Source organism: Manacus candei, unplaced genomic scaffold (genome assembly GCF_025592945.1).
Source record: "Manacus candei isolate 608988 ecotype Guabito, Panama unplaced genomic scaffold, ASM2559294v1 h1tg000071l, whole genome shotgun sequence".
Classification (NCBI taxonomy): domain Eukaryota; kingdom Metazoa; phylum Chordata; class Aves; order Passeriformes; family Pipridae; genus Manacus; species Manacus candei.
This window is the reverse complement of record NW_026138119.1, coordinates 10,284,228-10,301,524: the sequence shown is the minus strand read 5'-3', so window position 1 is coordinate 10,301,524 and position 17,297 is coordinate 10,284,228. Positions and strand designations below refer to the sequence as shown.

At 60.5% G+C, this 17,297-nt stretch overlaps 3 protein-coding genes across 5 annotated transcripts; all 3 read left to right on the top strand.

The window, feature by feature from the left end:
• Positions 1–107: 107 nt before the first annotated feature.
• Positions 108–4,678, top strand: POLE3 (DNA polymerase epsilon 3, accessory subunit). Its single transcript, XM_051808061.1, has 5 exons — positions 108–126; positions 265–340; positions 1,551–1,636; positions 2,324–2,442; positions 2,910–4,678. Exons 2-5 carry the CDS (start codon positions 275–277, stop codon positions 3,068–3,070), a joined length of 432 nt encoding a protein of 143 aa, XP_051664021.1. The 5' UTR covers positions 108–126; positions 265–274; the 3' UTR covers positions 3,071–4,678.
• Positions 4,679–6,293: 1,615 nt separating this feature from the next.
• Positions 6,294–15,313, top strand: ALAD (aminolevulinate dehydratase). Of its 3 annotated transcripts, none has more exons than XM_051808028.1 (12): positions 6,294–6,369; positions 10,081–10,222; positions 10,400–10,450; positions 11,143–11,239; positions 11,572–11,707; positions 12,140–12,223; positions 13,078–13,166; positions 13,362–13,417; positions 14,081–14,168; positions 14,812–14,898; positions 14,978–15,107; positions 15,189–15,313. In XM_051808028.1, exons 2-12 carry the CDS (start codon positions 10,110–10,112, stop codon positions 15,263–15,265), a joined length of 1,008 nt encoding a protein of 335 aa, XP_051663988.1. In that variant the 5' UTR covers positions 6,294–6,369; positions 10,081–10,109; the 3' UTR covers positions 15,266–15,313. The 3 variants fall into 3 exon arrangements, with proteins under 3 accessions (XP_051663988.1, XP_051663987.1, XP_051663989.1); XM_051808027.1 differs by lacking the exon at positions 6,294–6,369 and adding an exon at positions 8,806–9,469; XM_051808029.1 differs by lacking the exon at positions 6,294–6,369 and having other exon boundaries at positions 10,143–10,222; positions 11,096–11,239.
• Positions 15,314–15,413: 100 nt separating this feature from the next.
• HDHD3 (haloacid dehalogenase like hydrolase domain containing 3) lies at positions 15,414–16,794 on the top strand. The gene has a single exon (XM_051808049.1). The coding sequence runs from the start codon at positions 15,909–15,911 to the stop codon at positions 16,623–16,625; it is 717 nt and encodes a 238-aa protein (XP_051664009.1). The 5' UTR covers positions 15,414–15,908; the 3' UTR covers positions 16,626–16,794.
• Positions 16,795–17,297: the final 503 nt, after the last annotated feature.

The window sequence follows — 17,297 nt, the reverse complement described above, 5'->3', positions numbered from 1 at the left end:
TCCCCCTGCCCGCCCCTATCCTCACCCCTACCCCATCCCCTCCCCTCCCCTGCTCTCCCGCCATTCCCGTTCCCGGCCGTGCCGCGGTGCTCGCCGGGACGGGGCGGGGCGGCGGCGGCGGGTTCGGTACGGCCGGGCCGGGACCCCGCGATCCCCCCGCGATCCCCCCGCGATCCCCCCGCGATCCCCCCGCGATCCCCCGTGTCCCGCCGGGACCCCCCTCCGCGGGCTCCCCCGCCCCCTGACCCCCCGTTTGCCTTGCAGGAGGCCCAGGATGGCGGAGAGACCCGAGGACCTGAACCTGCCCAACGCCGTCATCACCCGCATCATCAAGGAGGCGGTGGGTGCCGGGCCCCGGCGGGAGCGGGGCACACCGGGGGCTCCGGCCCTTGGAGACCCCCGGAGACCCCAGTCCTCGGAGAGCCCGGCCCCGGGGGGCTCCGATCCCGGGAGACCCCCGTCCTTGGAAATCCCGGCCCCGGGAGACCACCGTCCTTGGAAATCCCGGCCCCGGGAGACCCCGGTCTCTGTCCCCGTGCTCTGTCCCTGTCCCTGTGCTGTGTCCCGTCCCTGTCCCCGTGCTCTGTCCCGGTCCCTATCCCTGTGCTCTGTCCCGGTCCCTGTCCCCGTGCTGTGTCCCTGTCCCTGTCCCTGTGCTGTGTCCCTGTCCCTGTCCCCGTGCTCTGTCCCTGTCCCTGTCCCCGTGCTCTGTCCCTCTCCCTGTCCCCGTGCTCTGTCCCTCTCCCTGTCCCTGTGCTCTGTCCCAGTCCCTATCCCTGTGCTGTGTCCCACTCCCTGTCCCTGTGCTCTGTCCCGGTCCCTATCCCTGTGCTCTGTCCCGGTCCCTATCCCCGTGCTCTGTCCCGGTCCCTGTGCTCTGTCCCTGTCCCTGTCCCCGTGCTGTGTCCCTGTCCCCGTGCTCTGTCCCGGTCCCTATCCCCGTGCTCTGTCCCTGTCCCCGTGCTCTGTCCCGGTCCCTGTCCCCGTGCTGTGTCCGGTCCCGCTCCCAGCTGTGCTGGCACTGTCCCCTCTCGGATGCCGGGGGGACACTCCGGGGTCGGTCCGGGCTGTGCTGTCCCAAGGGATGCTCCAGGGCCGAGCTCAGCGGCAAGGCAGGTCCTGCCATGGGACTGTGAGAACCCCCTTAAAACTCACAGCAGAAGTCCGTGTCTGTATAAAAATCTACAATAATTCCCAGTCGTTAATATAATTGGTTCTGGAGCTGTGAGACGTTGCTGGGTGGAAGTGGGTCTGGGAGGGGGTTGGTGTGTGATGGGAAGTCACTGGATGAGTTACCCTGGACGTAGTGGCCAGACCCCCAACCCAGGGGTCACTGGGCTTCTGCTCAGGGGCACTGAGGGGACACAGTCACTGCACGTGGCTTTCAGCTGCATCAGAGCTGTGACAGCACCCCAGAGCTCCCTCAGAGCTGGGAACCTCAGAGTTCCCTGTTCCAGGCCCTCTGAATGCCTTAACGGAACTGACACGTGAATTGTGCGAGTTTAAGTCCTCTTTAGCAGCTGCTGATAAAAGTTGAATTTGTTTTCCAGCTCCCCGATGGAGTCAATATTTCCAAAGAAGCCCGGAGCGCGATATCCCGAGCAGCAAGTGTGTTTGTGCTGTATGCAACATCCTGGTAAGGACTGGCTGCAGCTCATTGATAATTCTCCTCTCTGCTGGCCCGGAGACTCTTTTCCAGTGTTTGTTTCTGTATTGTCTGTTTGTGTCAATAAACCCTACCAGGCTGCACCAGGTGGGTTTTAACTGCCTGTAACAACCCATGGGAAGGCAGCTGGGCTGGGGACACAGAGATGTCCCAAAAGGAGGGGCCCCAAACTGCCATTAACCTTAGAACAAGGCTGCACATTCTTCCTGGCAAAGGCAGGAGCACTTGGCTCACTTTTTATTTAGGCTCCTCGCCACGTCAGTGTGTTAGGGCAAGTGTGAGCCAGCCTGGAGCTGCCACAGAGGACACAGTCAGGTTTTTGGGGTGTCCAGGCAGTCACTTCTCTGGTGTCAAGTACTCACAGGGCTGTGGGGAACTGGCACAGCCAGTGTTCAGGTTTTCTCCTTCCCCTTGCTTGTAGAAAAGGTCTGTGCAAGCAGAAAACTAATGTGGGAAAGCACAAACAGCCAGTGTAAACAGGAAGGTGTCTCAAACCTCCATTAGAAAGAGATTAAAAAAACCCTAAATGTTTAGGAGATGGCTTTTATGTTTTTTTAAGTTGCTTGTAAGTTGTGACTTTTAATAGACAAGACTAAGTTGATGACAGTTCCCAACTGCCTCTCTTTTACTTCTTGTTTTTGCCTTGTTTTTGCCTAGTGCAAATAACTTTGCCATGAAGGGGAAGAGGAAAACGCTGAATGCTGGTGACGTGCTCTCTGCCATGGAGGAGATGGAGTTCCAGAGGTTCATGGTCCCTCTGAAGGAATCCCTGGAAGGTACAGGCCTTTGTTTGTGTCAAGAGAGGCTGATTAGCACCGAGTCGTGTTTTCCTCGAACGCTGGACAAGCAACACTTACTTGCCTGTCTTGTTTCTCTTCTCTTTGCCCAGCATCCTACACTGCAGTTTGCCTGGGGAATAACTAATGTGCACCTTAACGGGCCTGGGATAACATTATTGCACAACTGATGAGGATTGAGAAAGTCTCATCTGCCCTCACTCCCCTATTATGTTTATCTAAGGAAAGCCGTAGGTGCTGCCTGTAAATGTGAACTCCTGCGTCCTTTTCAGCATTTTTCTGCTGAAATTTAACCTGCTTTCCTATGGAGCTGCTCAGCACAGCTCAGCTCGTAGGGTGAGTTGCTGCTCTGAGTTCCTGCTCCCCTGGTGAGCCGGGAGAGCAGGGGGGTGTTGGAGCTCAGCCCTGTCCGTGCCGGGGGTTCCTCACTGCTCCCTCTCCTTCAGTTTACAGGCGTGAGCAGAAGGGAAAGAAGGAAGCCAGGAAGGATAAAGACAAGAAGGCAGACTCAGAGGAGCAGGATAAAAGCCGAGAGGAAGACAATGATGACGATGATGAAAGGATGGAGGAGGAAGAGCAGAACGACGAGGAAGAGGTGGACAACTGAGCTGGCTGAGAGGGGCTGGGCTGTGTGCAGAGGGATATAAACACTGTAAATCAACCTTGCTGTGTCCCCTCTTGTTTCCCTTAGAGCTTTGTACTGTCCCTCTGCAGCCTGTCCCTTTTGGGCTTTAATTTGGACATAAAGGACTTGTGTTGAAGCTTTTTCCGTGGCAGGGCAGCTCCTCCTGGTGCCTGGGGGGCTTGGCCCTCTCCCTCTTCTGGGCAGACCTTTGATGCTGGGTTGGCTCTGAAATAGAGGAAAAAAGAGCTGGCAGGTGCTCAGTGCAGGAGCTGATCAGGAGAACATGGGAACTCTTGAATATCAGGGGCTGAGTCCAACAGACCATTAGCCCCCTGGGGTGTAGAACCCAGATGATGATGTCAGGAGGCTTGGAAGCTGGACATTTAAGCTTTGATCCAAGGGACTCGTTTTTTCCCTGTGTTTCCTTGCATCCTGGCTGTGCCTTCTCTCCCTGCTGTGCTGTGACAGTGCCTCTGTCCTTCAGCCTGAGCAGCACTACAGGGGCCATGAGTCCACTCACTGATCACCCAAACCATCCTAAATCCAAAAACTTCACAGCACTGGAAATGTAAACAGAACACTGAAAGCGTCTTTAGAGCCCTGAGAGACCAAGAGGAAATTGATTTAACATCTGAAGCAAAATGAAGGGCTAAAATGAGTGTCAGGGGTACAAAGAGGTGGCTCTGTGCAGTGCTGGGTGTGGTGGTCTCACCTGTCCCTGCTCTGAGGAGCTGCAGCTCCTGCAGGAAGTTTAAATGTGGCAGAACAGAGTGGTGGATTGTGGTGCCTTGTTTTTGTTTTCTTTTTTTTAATTTTCCCAATTGGAATGGACTAATTCCATCCAAGGTCCCTCCGTAGCCTTTGCCAGTCATTCCAGGGACATGGATCCCCCCTGGTGCAATGGGCAGGATGTGCCCACCCAGGAGGCTCAACATCAGGCCTCTGGATTCAAAAAAAAGGCTCCTGCAGGAAAAGAAGGTTGAAATAAGCTGTTTGTATCCCTTGTGCCTGTGTAGGTTTGTGCTTTTCCACTTGGATTGTTAGTTTTGGTGCCTTTCCTTTCTCTCTCTGAGAAGGTACCTATAGAGGAAGCTCCTTTTGGAGGAAAATGCTTTATTTGACTTTTTGAAGACTAATACATCTAATGTTTGAACTTAACAGATGGGTGAAGGAAACCTGAGGAAAGCTTTAGGTGCATCTAAGTAGAACCCACGAGTTTGGCTGATGAGCAGTTTTAAAATAGCACTTGTGGGGACTCATAGATCCTTTCCACCAAAAGAAATTGCTGCAGAGCCACCCACAAGAGCTAACCCTGCCTTCCTGCTTTTCTGGCGCACTGGATTTTCACACACACAAGGCCAGCTCCTGAAAAAGAACTGAATCAACACAGATTTTCTGCTGTCTAGTTTCTGCTGGCCTGCAGTCAGCACATGGAAAGCCTGAGCCTGAATGTCTTCCCAAACATCTCTGATAAACACCTGCCTTCCAGCTCTTTTTCTTTCTTTTTTTTTTCTCTTCAGTACATGTCTGGGGTGCATATTCTGGAAGGGAATGATGCCTAAATAAAAGCCAGATTTTTTTTTTATAGAAGTGGAGTCTCATATTTCGGGCAGTTATAAAATGAGCAGGTTGTGGTTGTGTAAGGGGGAACAGAGGGAGCAGCCAAGGCAGGAGCAAACACCCTGGGAAGTGGGTTCTGGAGCAGCTGAGGAAGATGAGGGGAGGATGAAGGCTGTGAGAAGAGCAAGGGAATTGAGACTGGCGAGAAGGGGGGGATTTCCAGATCTCAGAGAAGCAAAATTGGGGTGCTGGTGTTTGTCCTGCTGGGGGAACAAGCTCAGCCTTGCTCCAGGGAGAGCCTCCAGGCTGGGGGACAGACAGATCCAGGGGCTGGGTCCAGGGTTTCTGCCCTGCAGCAGGCCAGGGAATGCTGCTATGGCACAGGAGCTGCAGGATCTCCCAAAATAAACCCAATCCCAACATCTCCCCTGCACTGGAGACCAAGGCAGTGGCAGTGCTGCTGAGCCTGCAGTGGGGCTGCAGCTTCCCTGGGCCTGGCAGGCCCCCAGCCCCCCAAAGCCCTGCTCCACATCCCTCTGCAGCCCCCTAAAGCCCTGCTCCAGAATTCTGCAGCCCCCCAAAACCCTGCCCCGGCCACCACAGCCTCCCAGCCATGCTCCTTGCTCACACAGCACCCCAAACCCTGCTTTCTGATCCTCAGCACCCCAATACCCTGCTCTGGCACCACCAGAACCCCCAAAACTGGCTCCAGGTCCTCCCACAGCACCCTAAAACTGGACTGCATGTCCCCCCAGCACCCCAAATGTCTGCTCTAGCCCTCCTCAGAACCCCAAAACCTGGCTCTACTTCCCCCCCTGCAGCACCCCAAAACTGGACTGCATGACCCCCCCACCACCCTAAAGTCCCACTCCACACCCCTGCAGCACCCCAAAGATTTGCTCCAGCCTCCCCCAGAACTCCAAAACCTGGCTCCATGTCCCCCTGCAGCACCCCAAAACTGGACTGCAATGACTCTCCATCAGCTCAAGTCCTGCTCCACACCCCTGCAGCACCCCAAAGATTTGTTCTAGCCTCCTCCAGAACCCCAAAAACTGGCTCCAGGGTCCCCAGAACCGCAAAACCTGGGCCCAGGTTCTCCCACAGCACCTCAAAAATGCACTGCATGCTCCCCAGCACCCCAAAGCTCTGCTCCTCAGCCCTGCAGCCCCCCAAAACCCTGCTCCAGCATCTGCAGAACCCCAAAACCTGGCTCCATGTCCCCCTGCAACCCCCAAAAACTGCACTGCCTGGTCCCCCAGCACCCCAAAGCCCTGCCCCACGCCCCCCCGAACTCCACTGGGGGTTCCATTTCCCCCCACAGCACCCCGAAACTGGCCTGCACGACCCTCCACCACCCCACAACCCGGCTCCACAGCCCTGCAGCACCCCAAAACTGCACCGCATGGCTCCCTAGCACCCCAAAGCTCCGCTCCGCGCCCCTGCAGCCCCCACAACCCTCCTCGAGCGCCCCCAGCACCCCAAACCTGGCTCCAGGTCCCCCCCAGCCCCCCAAACCTGCCTCCTGTCCCCTCAGCACCCCTAATCCTGCCCCAGCCCCCTTCACCCCAAAAACCCCTCCTCCCCCCCGCCCTTTTCCCGCGCTGCGCCGCGCGAGACTTCCCGCCACCACTCCCGCGGGGCGGGGCTATGCTAATGAGGGGCGTGGCCATGCAAATCGCGATAGCTCGGGGGCAGAGAGGCGGCGGGAGCGGGCACGGGCGGTGAGTGCGGGAGCGGGAATGGGATCGGGACCGGGAATGGGATCGGGACCGGGAATGGGATCGGGATCGGGAACCGGGTCCGGGACTGGAGCTGGGGCCGGGATTGCCCCAGGGCCGGGGCCCGGCCGGGCAAGGAGGCAGCGCTTGGGTCAGGCAGGAAGGGCAGCCCCGGGTAACGCAGCAAGGACAGCCCGGGGCTTGCCCGGTTCTACTCGAGTTTTGCCCGTTTTTGCTCGCTTTTTGCCCAGTTTTGCTCGGTTTTTGCTCGGTAGCCGTGGCAACGGCGGGGCAAGCAGAGAGCAGCGTGTGATGCTCCGAGCTGGCAGCGGTGCTGAGCTCCCCCGTGCTGGGGTGTGATTGCAGACCCCTGGGCACCCCCGTGCCCATCCTGGAGCAGGAAACCTGCTGGAAGGGCTTCACCTTCGTTAGTGACTCTTAATTAACGCTGTTTCGTCTTGACCTTTGCTACTGGCTCTTAATTAACGCTGCAACAGCTTGACCTTTGTTAGTGGCTGTTAATTAACCCACAGCTCCGTTGGCTCCCTTTCCTGGAACACCCCAGTCCGTCCCTTCTCCCACCGGGCATTTTGGGAGTTGGCGTATCCCTGGGATTTAGCTAAATAGTTGTATGGCACAGGATGAGGCCACATGCGCTTCTGTGCCCTAAAAACATCTTCCTCCAGCCTCGTGTTGGCACTGAACAAGCTCCCCCTGTTCGAGGGGGCGTCGGGGGCCGGGGCAGTGCCGGGTCGGGCTTTACCCGGGGCAGTGCCGGGTCGGGCTCCAGCCCGTCCTCGGGGTTTGTTTGGTTTGTGGCGGTGCCAGGGACCGGCGGCGTGTGCCGGGTTGTCCCTGGGCAGCCGCTTCTCTTCCCTCGAGGGCAGCGAGGCACCGCCACCAGCCCGGGCTGGGCACAGGGGTGGGTTGGGGTGCCGCGGGTTTGGGCTGGTCCCGGTGTGCAGGGGCAAAGGTGAACCCAGGGAGAGAACTGCAGGGCTGTCCTTCAGTTCCTGGAGCTGCAGGACTGTGCTTAACCTCCTGCTGGAGTTGCAGGGCTGTCCTTAACCCCCTCCTGGAGCTGCTCCAGTGTGCACGGAGCAAACGGCTTTAGAAAGACAGATTTGGGTCGCGAATGTGGGAGAAGGGCAGGCGTGCTGTGCCGGGAGCCCTGAGGGATGTCGGGGGAACAGCCCCAGCCCGGGGTGAGCGTGTGGTGCAATGTCCCCTGACTGCCCACTCCTGCAGCCTGTGTCCTGTGCCCTGTGTCCCTGTGTCCCTGTGTCCCTGTGCCCTGTGACCCTGTGCCCTGTGTCCCTGTGTCCCTGTGTCCCTGTGTCCTGTGTCCCTGTGTCCTGTGTCCTGTGTCCTGTGTCCTGTGTCCCTGCGTCCCTGCGTCCCTGCGTCCCTGTGTCCTGTGTCCCTGTGTCCTGTGTCCCTGTGTCCTGTGTCCCTGCGTCCCTGCGTCCCTGCGTCCCTGTGTCCCTGTGTCCCTGTGTCCCTGTGACCCTGTGTCCCTGTGTCCCGTGACCCTGTGTCCCTGTGTCCTGTGTCCCTGCCCGTCGGGTGGGTCGGTCCCGGCTGTGCCACCCCGGTGCCCTGCACAGGCAGCAGCTTCTCCTGCTCGTGGGGCTGGTGAGCAGGACCCGGCTCAGACTCAGCCCCACCAGGGCCCACCCATCCCGGCTCTTATCTCCTCCCTGCCATCCCACCCCGTGCCCATCCCCTCCTTGCCCGGAGAGGGCAGTTTCTGGAGCTGTGGCCTCTATCTGTCTCATACAGTCAGGTGCCTCTGGTCCCACCCGGCCCCCCTGCCCTTGCTCCGCTGGGGCTGGGATTAACTGTTTAGAGCATTTTTTGGATTCTCGAGGTGGGTTTTGTTCACTGAGCCCTTTGTTTGCCGCGGCTCCCTGGAGCCAGGCACCGTAGGGAGCGTTCACCCGAGGGCTGTCCCTTTCCCTGGAGTGAGGACTGGAGTGGCAGCTTTCCAAGGGCTAAAAATGACCTGCCAAGGGATGCCATGGTGCTGCCAGCGTGCCTGTCAGCTGCTCTGCGTCCCCCACAAGCACCACCTGATTTTTTTATCCAGTGTTTTTATCCCTGTAACCAAGAGGGGCCTTTCCCCATCCCCAGAAGTGATTCCTCAGGGTACAAGAGGCTCGATTCCAGCCCTGGGCAATGCAGTGCCCCCGTGTTCCAAGTGCCCTGGGCACTGGGAGGGTCTGACACAGACTGAGTTTGGCTCAGTAGTAGAATATCTGACGGGTCTTGAGTGTGTAAAATAGGTGAACACCTCAGATTAAAGGTTTTCCCAAAGTGAAAATGAGCCATCTCCTGCACAGCTCCGTTGCTGACTGGTGTTGTGGGTGCCATGGACTCTGTCCTGGGATGCTCTGAGCTGTGCCTGAGCTGTGCCTGTTCTCCAGAGGGCTGGGTACAGGCAGGGGGTCAGTGAGGTTCATTGCCTGGGGAATCCCTCCTGGAATGGGACTGGAGAGCACAGGGCTGCTCTCCTGAAATGAGTCCCATCCTCCTGCCACCCTGTCTCCCTAGGGAAGACCTGCCCTGTCCAGGGGTAGTCAAAGGACTCCACTTGCCCTTTCAGAGCCCATCTGAGCTCTCCTCCTGCCCACCTCCCAGAAATCCCACACTCTCCAGTAGGGCCTCTGCTTTGTCTCCCAGGGCACCCCGGCTCCTCAGCACAGGGGGTTTGGGGGATGTGGCCCTGTGTGAGCAGCCACAAGTCCTTGAAGCTGCTCTGCACAAACAGTCTGTTGTTGGGGTTGTGCTTTCCAGGGCTGTGCAGCTGCTCCTTCTGTGCTGCAGCCAAAGAACTGCCTCGTCCCAGGAGAGCCACCTTCCCACGGCCCCTTCCATCACACCCACCAGCAACGTGGTGTGAGAATTTAATGCTCATGGAAATGTAAATCTTGGTGGTCTGATCACAGAATTATTACTAATCTGTTAGAGAAGAAGAAAATATTGCTGCAGAAGAACTTTCAACAACAGCAGAGCCAGTGATTGATTTATGTGTGTTCAGTACCTGCTCTTTGTTACCTCGGAAATCAGTTTTGCCCAAGTCCCCAGTTTTCTTTACCCAGCAGTAAGTGGCCACTGGAGTTGTGTGACTGTGGGGTTTAGGGCCCTGGTGTCCTCAGGATGATCCTGCCCCTTTCTCATCAGTGCCTTTCCTCTTCTGTAACTGTGCCCTCACACTGTGGCCATAAATATGTTGTGCCTCATGGAATGGTTTGGGTTGGAAGGGACATTAAAGATCACTGAGTTCCAGCACAGAGCAGCTCTTTACTCCTCTGCATACAAAAGCTTTATCACAGAGTTACTCAGCACTAAGGAAGAGTAAAATGAATGAACAGTGACTCTCTGGGTGCTCAGGCAGAGGAGCCTCTGGGGGGTGAAGGTGGTTCTGCTGTGGGAGGAGCCAGTGGCTGGAACTGGGGGGGTTTCCTACACAGAACTGGGGGGTTTTGTGGGGAGGAGTCTCTGTCATCCCTGTTTATGGGAAGGGCTGTTCAGTGACTGCTGATGGGGGTCCTGCAGCACCCACCAGGCACAGGGCAGTGCCCGTGGGAGGTGGGATGGAGCTGGAGGGGCTGCAGGGGCCCGGGACAGGGACAGTCCTGCAGTGGCTGCCTGGATCTCAGCCCCCTCCTCAGCAGTTTACCAGGACCCTGCCGGGTTCTTCTGTTGTTGCAGAGCCTCCCCCAGCCTCCAGCAGCCCCACCATGCAGGCAGACTCTGTGCTCCACAGCGGGTACTTCCACCCGGTGCTGCGCTCCTGGCAGGGCACGGCCACCACCTTCGACGCCTCCAACCTCATCTACCCCATCTTTGTCACGTGAGTGAGCCCTGGCTCTGGGGTCAGGGATGGACACGGCGCAGGGTGACTGGCTGGGTCCATCCCAGGAGCTCCCTGAGCTCTTCAGTAGGTTCAGAGTCCCTGTGCACGAGCCTGGGAGAGGGGCTTCCTTCTCACACCGAGTCCTGACATCTCCGTCCCCTCCTCCTCCCACAGGGACAGCCCTGATGCTGTGGAGCCCATCCCCAGCCTCCCTGGACAAGCCAGGTACAAATCCAACCCCACTGACCCTTGTGCTGTCGCTGCTGGGACTTATGGCATGAGATGAGCATGAGCCAGGGGTGATGCTTCCAACCCTCTGGTCCCTGCCCTGGGGATTCTCAGGGATCGGGCAGGGCAGGGACATTCATCCACTAAGGGAGTGGAGGGAATCATGCTGGGAATGCTGGGGAAGTAGCAGTACTGGGAGGGCAGCACCAGGGTCTCAGGCTGTCCCAGAGCACTCACACATTGTGTGGGTTGGAAGCAAATGGGGTTTCCAGCAGCAGCCACAAAACCTGTGCAAGGATGTGGGCTGTGGTCCTGCACTGGATCCTGCTGGACTGGCAGCTCCTGTCTCCATCTGCTGCCACATTAGCAGGGCTCTGGTCAGAGAGGCCCAGGGGGGTGGGCTGGTGGGAGGTGGGCTGGATCTGCAACAGGGAGGCCAAGATAAGGAATCCAAGGGCAGGGCACGTTTCTCCTTTCAGAGCAGTGCCCATGCTGGGCAGATAATGCTCCTGCAGCCCCAGATAAGAGCCCAGATTGTTCCTCCCAGTGTTCAGGCAACACCTCCCCTGTACCTCCAGCTGCTGCCTGGTGATGCTGGATTGCTCACAGGGCAGCATCCCAGTCACAGGCAGCTCTTCCCAGGAGCAGGTGTGGGTGCCTGGCAGCTCCCTTCCCTTTGCCCTGCTCAGGTATGGAGTGAACAAGCTCGAGGGGATGCTGCAGCCCCTTGTCCAAGACGGCCTGAAGTGTGTGCTCATCTTCGGGGTGCCCAGCAAGGTCCACAAGGTCAGTGCCTGGTGGTGAGGGGAGCTTGGGGCAGCCACGGGGGTGTGGGAGAGCAGTGTGGGGCTGAACTTACAGCCCACTCAGCAGAGCACCTGGGGATGGGAGACTGCAGTGACACCCAAAAAAGCCCCCAGAGCTCTGCAGGTGGCTCCAAGACCTGCACTCACTGCCCAGAAGGGCTTCTCCATCACCCTTTTCCCTCAGTGGTGGTCACACCATCCTGCCTTGGAGGGTCCCACAGTCCAGGAGCTGTTTCCTGGGCAGAGCTGCTGCCACAGAGGAGCCAGGGGGCTGTGTGTGCTGTGTGTGCTGAGGTGTTTGTGCTCCCACAGGATGAGAGAGGCTCTGCTGCCGATGCCGAGGGCACTCCTGCCATCCAGGCCATCAGGAGGATCCGCTCCACCTTCCCAGAGCTGCTCATTGCCTGTGATGTTTGCTTGTGCCCTTACACTTCACATGGGCACTGTGGTGAGCACGGCCTGGGGGCCTGGGCTGCACTCCTGGTGTTTTCCTGGCTCAGGGAGTCTCCAGGGATTTGCCATTTTCTGCTGAGGGGCTCCAGTGCTGTGGGTTCTGGCCAGCTCCTGCCCCAAGACCTGGCCTCCCGTTACCAGTGTAGGAAGCTGGGAGGCCTCTCCTGGGTTTTGACAGCAGGGTGGGAGGCACGGGTGGTTCAGGCCCTCAGTGTGGCCATCTGAGTCTGTCTGAGCCCCACCTCTGTCTTCCCTTCCCTGGAGCACCCAGACCTCCAGGCCCTTCAGGGCTCCTTATCCACCTCCCTCAACACATTCCTCACTGCTGCTCTGAGCATCTCCACAGCTTGTCCCCAGAGCCACACTCCCCCTGGGGACTAAGGCACCTGCTGTCCCTGCCCTGGTGTGACCCCGGGTTTGTCTCCAGGTATCCTGCGAGAGGACGGCACCATCCAGAACGAGCTCAGCTGCCAGCGGCTGGCAGAGGTGGCACTGGCCTACGCCAAAGCAGGTGGGAGCCCCGGCAGTGACAGCCCAGCTGGACTCTGCTTGCCCCTCTCTCACTTCACACACACAATCAACGAGATTGGAAAAGACCTCTGAGATCATGGAGTCCAACCTGTGACCCAACCCCACCTTGTCACCCAGCCCATGGCACTGATGCCACATCCAGGCTCTGCTCAAACCCCTCCAGGGACGGGGACTCCACCCCCTCCCTGGGCAGCCCATTCCAAGGGCTGATCCCTCTCTCTGCAAACAACTTCTGCCCAATGGCCAACCTAAACCTGCCCTGGGGCAGCTCAAGGCTGTGCCCTCTTGTCCTGCTGCTGGTTCCTGGCAGCAGAGCCCGACCCCCCCCAGCTCCCCCCTCCTGTCAGGGAGTTGCAGAGAGTGAGAAGGTCTCCCCTGAGCCTCCTCCTGTCCAGGCTGAGCCCTCCCAGCTCCCTCAGCCTCTCCTCACAGCACTTGTGCTCCAGTCCCTTCCCCAGCCTGGTTGCCCTTCTCTGGACCTGCTCCAGCCCCTCCATGTCCTTCCTGAACTGAGGGGCCACAACTGGGCAGAGCACTTGAGGTGTGGCCTCACCAGTGCTGAGTACAGGGGCAGAATCATTGCCCTGGTCCTCTGAGCAGATCCAAAGGCAAATTGGGCCTGATTCTAAGTGGGACTATTCCCCTGCCCTCCCTGCCCTGGTCCCAGCAGCACTGCTGGCACCAGAACCTTTTGGCAGAGCCAAAGCCTCGGGTGCTTCCCTGCACCCCTGTCCTTCCCTGCACCCCTGTCCTTCCCTGCATCCCTGTCCTTCCCTGCACCCCTGTCCTTCCCTGCATCCCTGTCCTTCCCTGCACCCCTGTCCTTCCCTGCAGGCTGCCACATCGTGGCCCCCTCGGACATGATGGACGGGCGCATCGGGGCCATAAAGCAGGCGCTGATCTCCAACGACCTGGGCAACAAGGTGAGCTGGGCACCTGTGTGTGCCAGGGGCAGGAGCCACAGCCATGGGGAGGGAGCTGCAGCTCTACAGGAATGTCCATGGGAACAGCAGGTGCCAGACCTGTCTGGGAGGGGGAGGATAAAACAGCCATGGCAGGGAATCTCTGTGGCTGTGGCTCCAAGCTCCCGGCCCTCATGGCCCTGCTCTGCTCCGCAGGTCTCCGTGATGAGCTACAGTGCCAAGTTTGCTTCCTGCTTCTATGGACCCTTCAGGTGGGTCTGTCCCTCAGCCAGGTGTGCCCAGCCGGTGCCAGGATGGCTGGGAGTGTGTTCCCAGGCAGTTATTTGGGAAGGGGGCTCAGCCAGAGCCTGGGCTGCAGGAGGGGCCACACTGGTCACTTTGCAGCACCTTCCTCCTACTCCTCCGTGCAAAAAGGAGACAATTGTACCTTGCCCAGGTGATCTTCCATCCTTTACCTCTTCACCTGCTCCTCCTCAGTGCTGCTGGCAAGGCAGGCAGAGAGGGAGCCACCTGCAATGTCCAGGAACAGGGAGGGAGTCACAGGAGCCAGTGTTGTCCCAAAGGGTGGCTTCAGGGACAGGCTTCAGCTTAGTCAGCTGTTGGACCTTGTCCCAAGAACAGCCTGACCCTGGCAGGGTATCCCTGAGGAACCTGCCTTGGAAAAGTCTGACATGATTTTACCCAGACTCTGGGCATGGGGAGGGCAGTGGCTGTTGAAACAGCTCTCAGGGCCAGCCTGGGCCTGTAGGACCTCCCAGAGCCATCCTGGGGTGCTGAGCTGGCTCAGGAGTGCCCCATTTTCCTGACTCAGTGGCTCAGACACTTGACCTCGTCTGGCCTCCCGTTCCTGAAGCTGTACGAGGTGGGAGGCACAGGGGTCCTCACTCCCTGCCCCCTGCCCTGCCCCTCTCCAGGGACGCCGCGCTCTCCAAACCCGCCTTCGGTGACCGGAGGTGTTACCAGCTGCCCCCCGGCGCCCGGGGCCTGGCCCAGCGCGCCGTGGTGAGTGAGGGGGCACGGGGGGGTACGGCTGTGGGGCTGGACACCCCCAGTGGGGCACATGGGGTTATGGCTGTGGGGCTGGACACCCCCAGTGGGGCACATGGGGTTACAGCTGTGGGGCTGGACACCCTCAGTGGGGCACGGGGGGTTATGGCTGTGGGGCTGGACACCCCCAGTGGGGCACGGGGGGTACGGCTGTGGGGTTGGACACCCTCAGTGGGGCACAGGGGGTTATGGCTGTGGGGCTGGACACCCTCAGTGGGGCCCGGGTGATCACCCCAGGGCTTGGGGAGAGCAAGAAAGTCAAAAGGGGGTGGGAGGCAAACCGGATAAAAGGGTCAAGGGTCTTCCCTTTCCATGAGATAAACGAAACATGAGGTCCATCAGCCTGCCAGAGCTGGTCCCAGTGTGTGCTTGAGGACTGGGCAGTGGGAGCTGCGGAGTTGGTGCCCCTGTAATGGGACATCAGATCCAGGGACACGCAGCCACCAGCGTGGCCCAGGCACTGTGTGTGTGAGGGGAGTGTCAGCCCACAGCTGGGCTCCTGTGGCCGGGAGGGGCTCGGCAGACCATCCTGGAAAACCAGCCTGGGCCTCGCTGGAAACTCTGTCCTTGTCCCCCGTGTGCCGTGTTCCCGTGGCAGGACCGGGACGTGCGGGAGGGAGCGGACGTGCTGATGGTGAAGCCGGGGATGCCCTACCTGGACCTCGTGCGGGATGTCAAGGCTCGGGTGAGCTCCTGCCTGGCGGGGAGGGACTGGGGGGCTGTGGCTGCGCGTTTGATGTGCGGGGCTGACCGTGTCCCCGCAGCACCCCACGCACCCGCTGGCCGTGTACCACGTCTCGGGGGAGTTCGCTATGCTGTGGCACGGGGCGCAGGCGGGAGCCTTCGGGCTGGAGGCGGCGGTGCGGGAGGCGATGACGGCCTTCAGGCGGGCAGGTGAGGAGGCTGCGCCCCCCGCGCCCCCCGCGCGTCCCCCGCCTGTCCCCGCGCCGGCTGCAGCCTCTCGTCTCTCCGCAGGTGCCGACATCATCATCACCTACTTCGCGCCGCAGCTGCTGCAATGGCTGCGGGAGGAGGCGGCGGGACGGGCCTGAGCGCGGGGCGGGAGTGCGGGATGGGCGGGAGTGCCGGGATGGGCGGGACTGCCGGGATGGGCGGGACTGCCGGGATGGGCGGGAATTCCGGGATGGGCGGGAGTGCCGGGATGGGCGGGAGTGCCGGGATGGGCGGGAGTGCCGGGATGGGCGGGATTTCTGGGATGGGCGGGATTTCCGGGGGCGGTGCAGGTGGGCCCCGGCACCGCGAGCACCCCCAGCCCCCGGAGCCCGGTGAGTCCCGGGCCCGCCCCGCACCCCTCGGGGGACACCGGCACCCCGCACCCCCTTCCACGGGGACACCCCGTGCACCCTCCCCGGGCCCGGCCCCGCCTGCCCCGCACACCCCGGTGCGGTGCGGGGTGTGCCCCGTCCCCCAGCCCCGGTGCCCCCGCCCGCGGGGGGAGTGTCGCTGCCCGGCCTGGCGGACTTCGCCCCTGGCGCTCGCAGCAGGGTTTCCGTCCCTGCCGTGTGTCCGTGCGGACCCCAGCGGGGCCCTGAGCCCCCCACGAGGGACACTGGCCCCGGGACTGAGGCGGACGGAGGGCCGAGTGCCCGCACCCCTCCGATGTGACCGGCACTGACTCGCTCTCGGAGCGCCTGGCTCTCACCCGTGTCCCTGGCTGCCCTTGTACCCGAGGCCATGCTCAGGCTGCGCCTGCTGACCTGGGATGTGAAGGACACTCTGCTGCGGCTGCGGCGGCCCGTGGGGCAGAGCTACGCGGCCGAGGCGCGGGCGCAGGGGCTGCAGGTGCAGCCGGAGGCTCTGGGACGGGCGTTCCGGGAGGCCTACGGGGCCCAGAGCCGCCGCTTCCCCAACTACGGCCGGGGGCAGGGGCTCAGCTCCCGGCAGTGGTGGGTGGACGTGGTCAAACAGGCCTTCGTGCTCTCGGGGGTGCCGGACGGTGCAGCCCTGACGGCGCTGGCAGAGAAGCTCTACCGCGACTACTGCAGCTCCCACAACTGGGAGCTGCTGCCCGGGGCCGAGGAGACCCTGAGCCGGTGCCGCCAGCGCGGCTTCCGCATGGGCGTCGTGTCCAACTTCGACAACCGGCTGGAAAACATCCTCTCGCAGTGCAACCTGCGGCACCACTTCGAGTTCGTGCTCACCTCCGAGGCCGCGGGGGCCGCCAAGCCCAACAGGAGGATCTTCGAGGAGGCCCTGCGGCTCGGGGGCGTCCCCCCGGAGCAGGCGGCTCACGTCGGGGATGATTACACCCGGGATTACCGGGCAGCCCGGGCCGTGGGCATGCACAGCTTCCTGCTCCACACGGCCAGGCACGGCCCAGAGCCCGAGGTGCCCCCCGAGCACGTCCTGCCCACCCTCAGCCACCTCCTGGCCCGGATCGAGAAGGGGTAGCTGCGGTTTGGAGGAGCCCAGCGCTGCTGCCGGGTGCTGAACTGGTCCTGGTGTGGGATTCCCTGCTGCCAGGGGGGCAGGGAGCAGCAGCGAGCGGATCAAGCACAGGGAGCAGCGCTGCCTGCGGAGCAGCAGGGGTGTTCCTGCAATAAAACATATCTGACAGCCAGTGGTGCTGCTGCTTTGTTTCACGGCTCTAAACACACTCCAGAAGGGGGGGTGTCAGCAGTGCTGTCTTTCCCTAACGGGGCTGGGAATGGGTCAGGCTCCAGAGGTTCGTTCTGGCAGGTGAGATGGAGGCAGACATTGAGGTTTATCCCTTCTCAGTCACCCTGGGGAGAGGATCAAGAATCCCCCAGTGCAAGTGCAGGTTCAGTCCCAGGGAAGGTCTCAAAGAGAACACTCAGGCTCCCCATCCCAGGGAAGGTCTGCCCAAACAGAGCACTTGGGACACCCCTGCACACCTCAGTGTACCCCAGCCTTGCATCCTCCTCTTCCCAACAGGAGTGGCCAGGAGGTGGCTGCAGGTCTCCCTCTGTAGACTGAACAGTCTTGAGTTGGGCAACTTCACTTAACAAACTGACAATTAACAAACTTCACTGATTTGGGCAGTGAGAAATAAAGATGACCATTTTAAACCCCTTGCCCTGCTCCCTGGCTCAACTCCAGGCC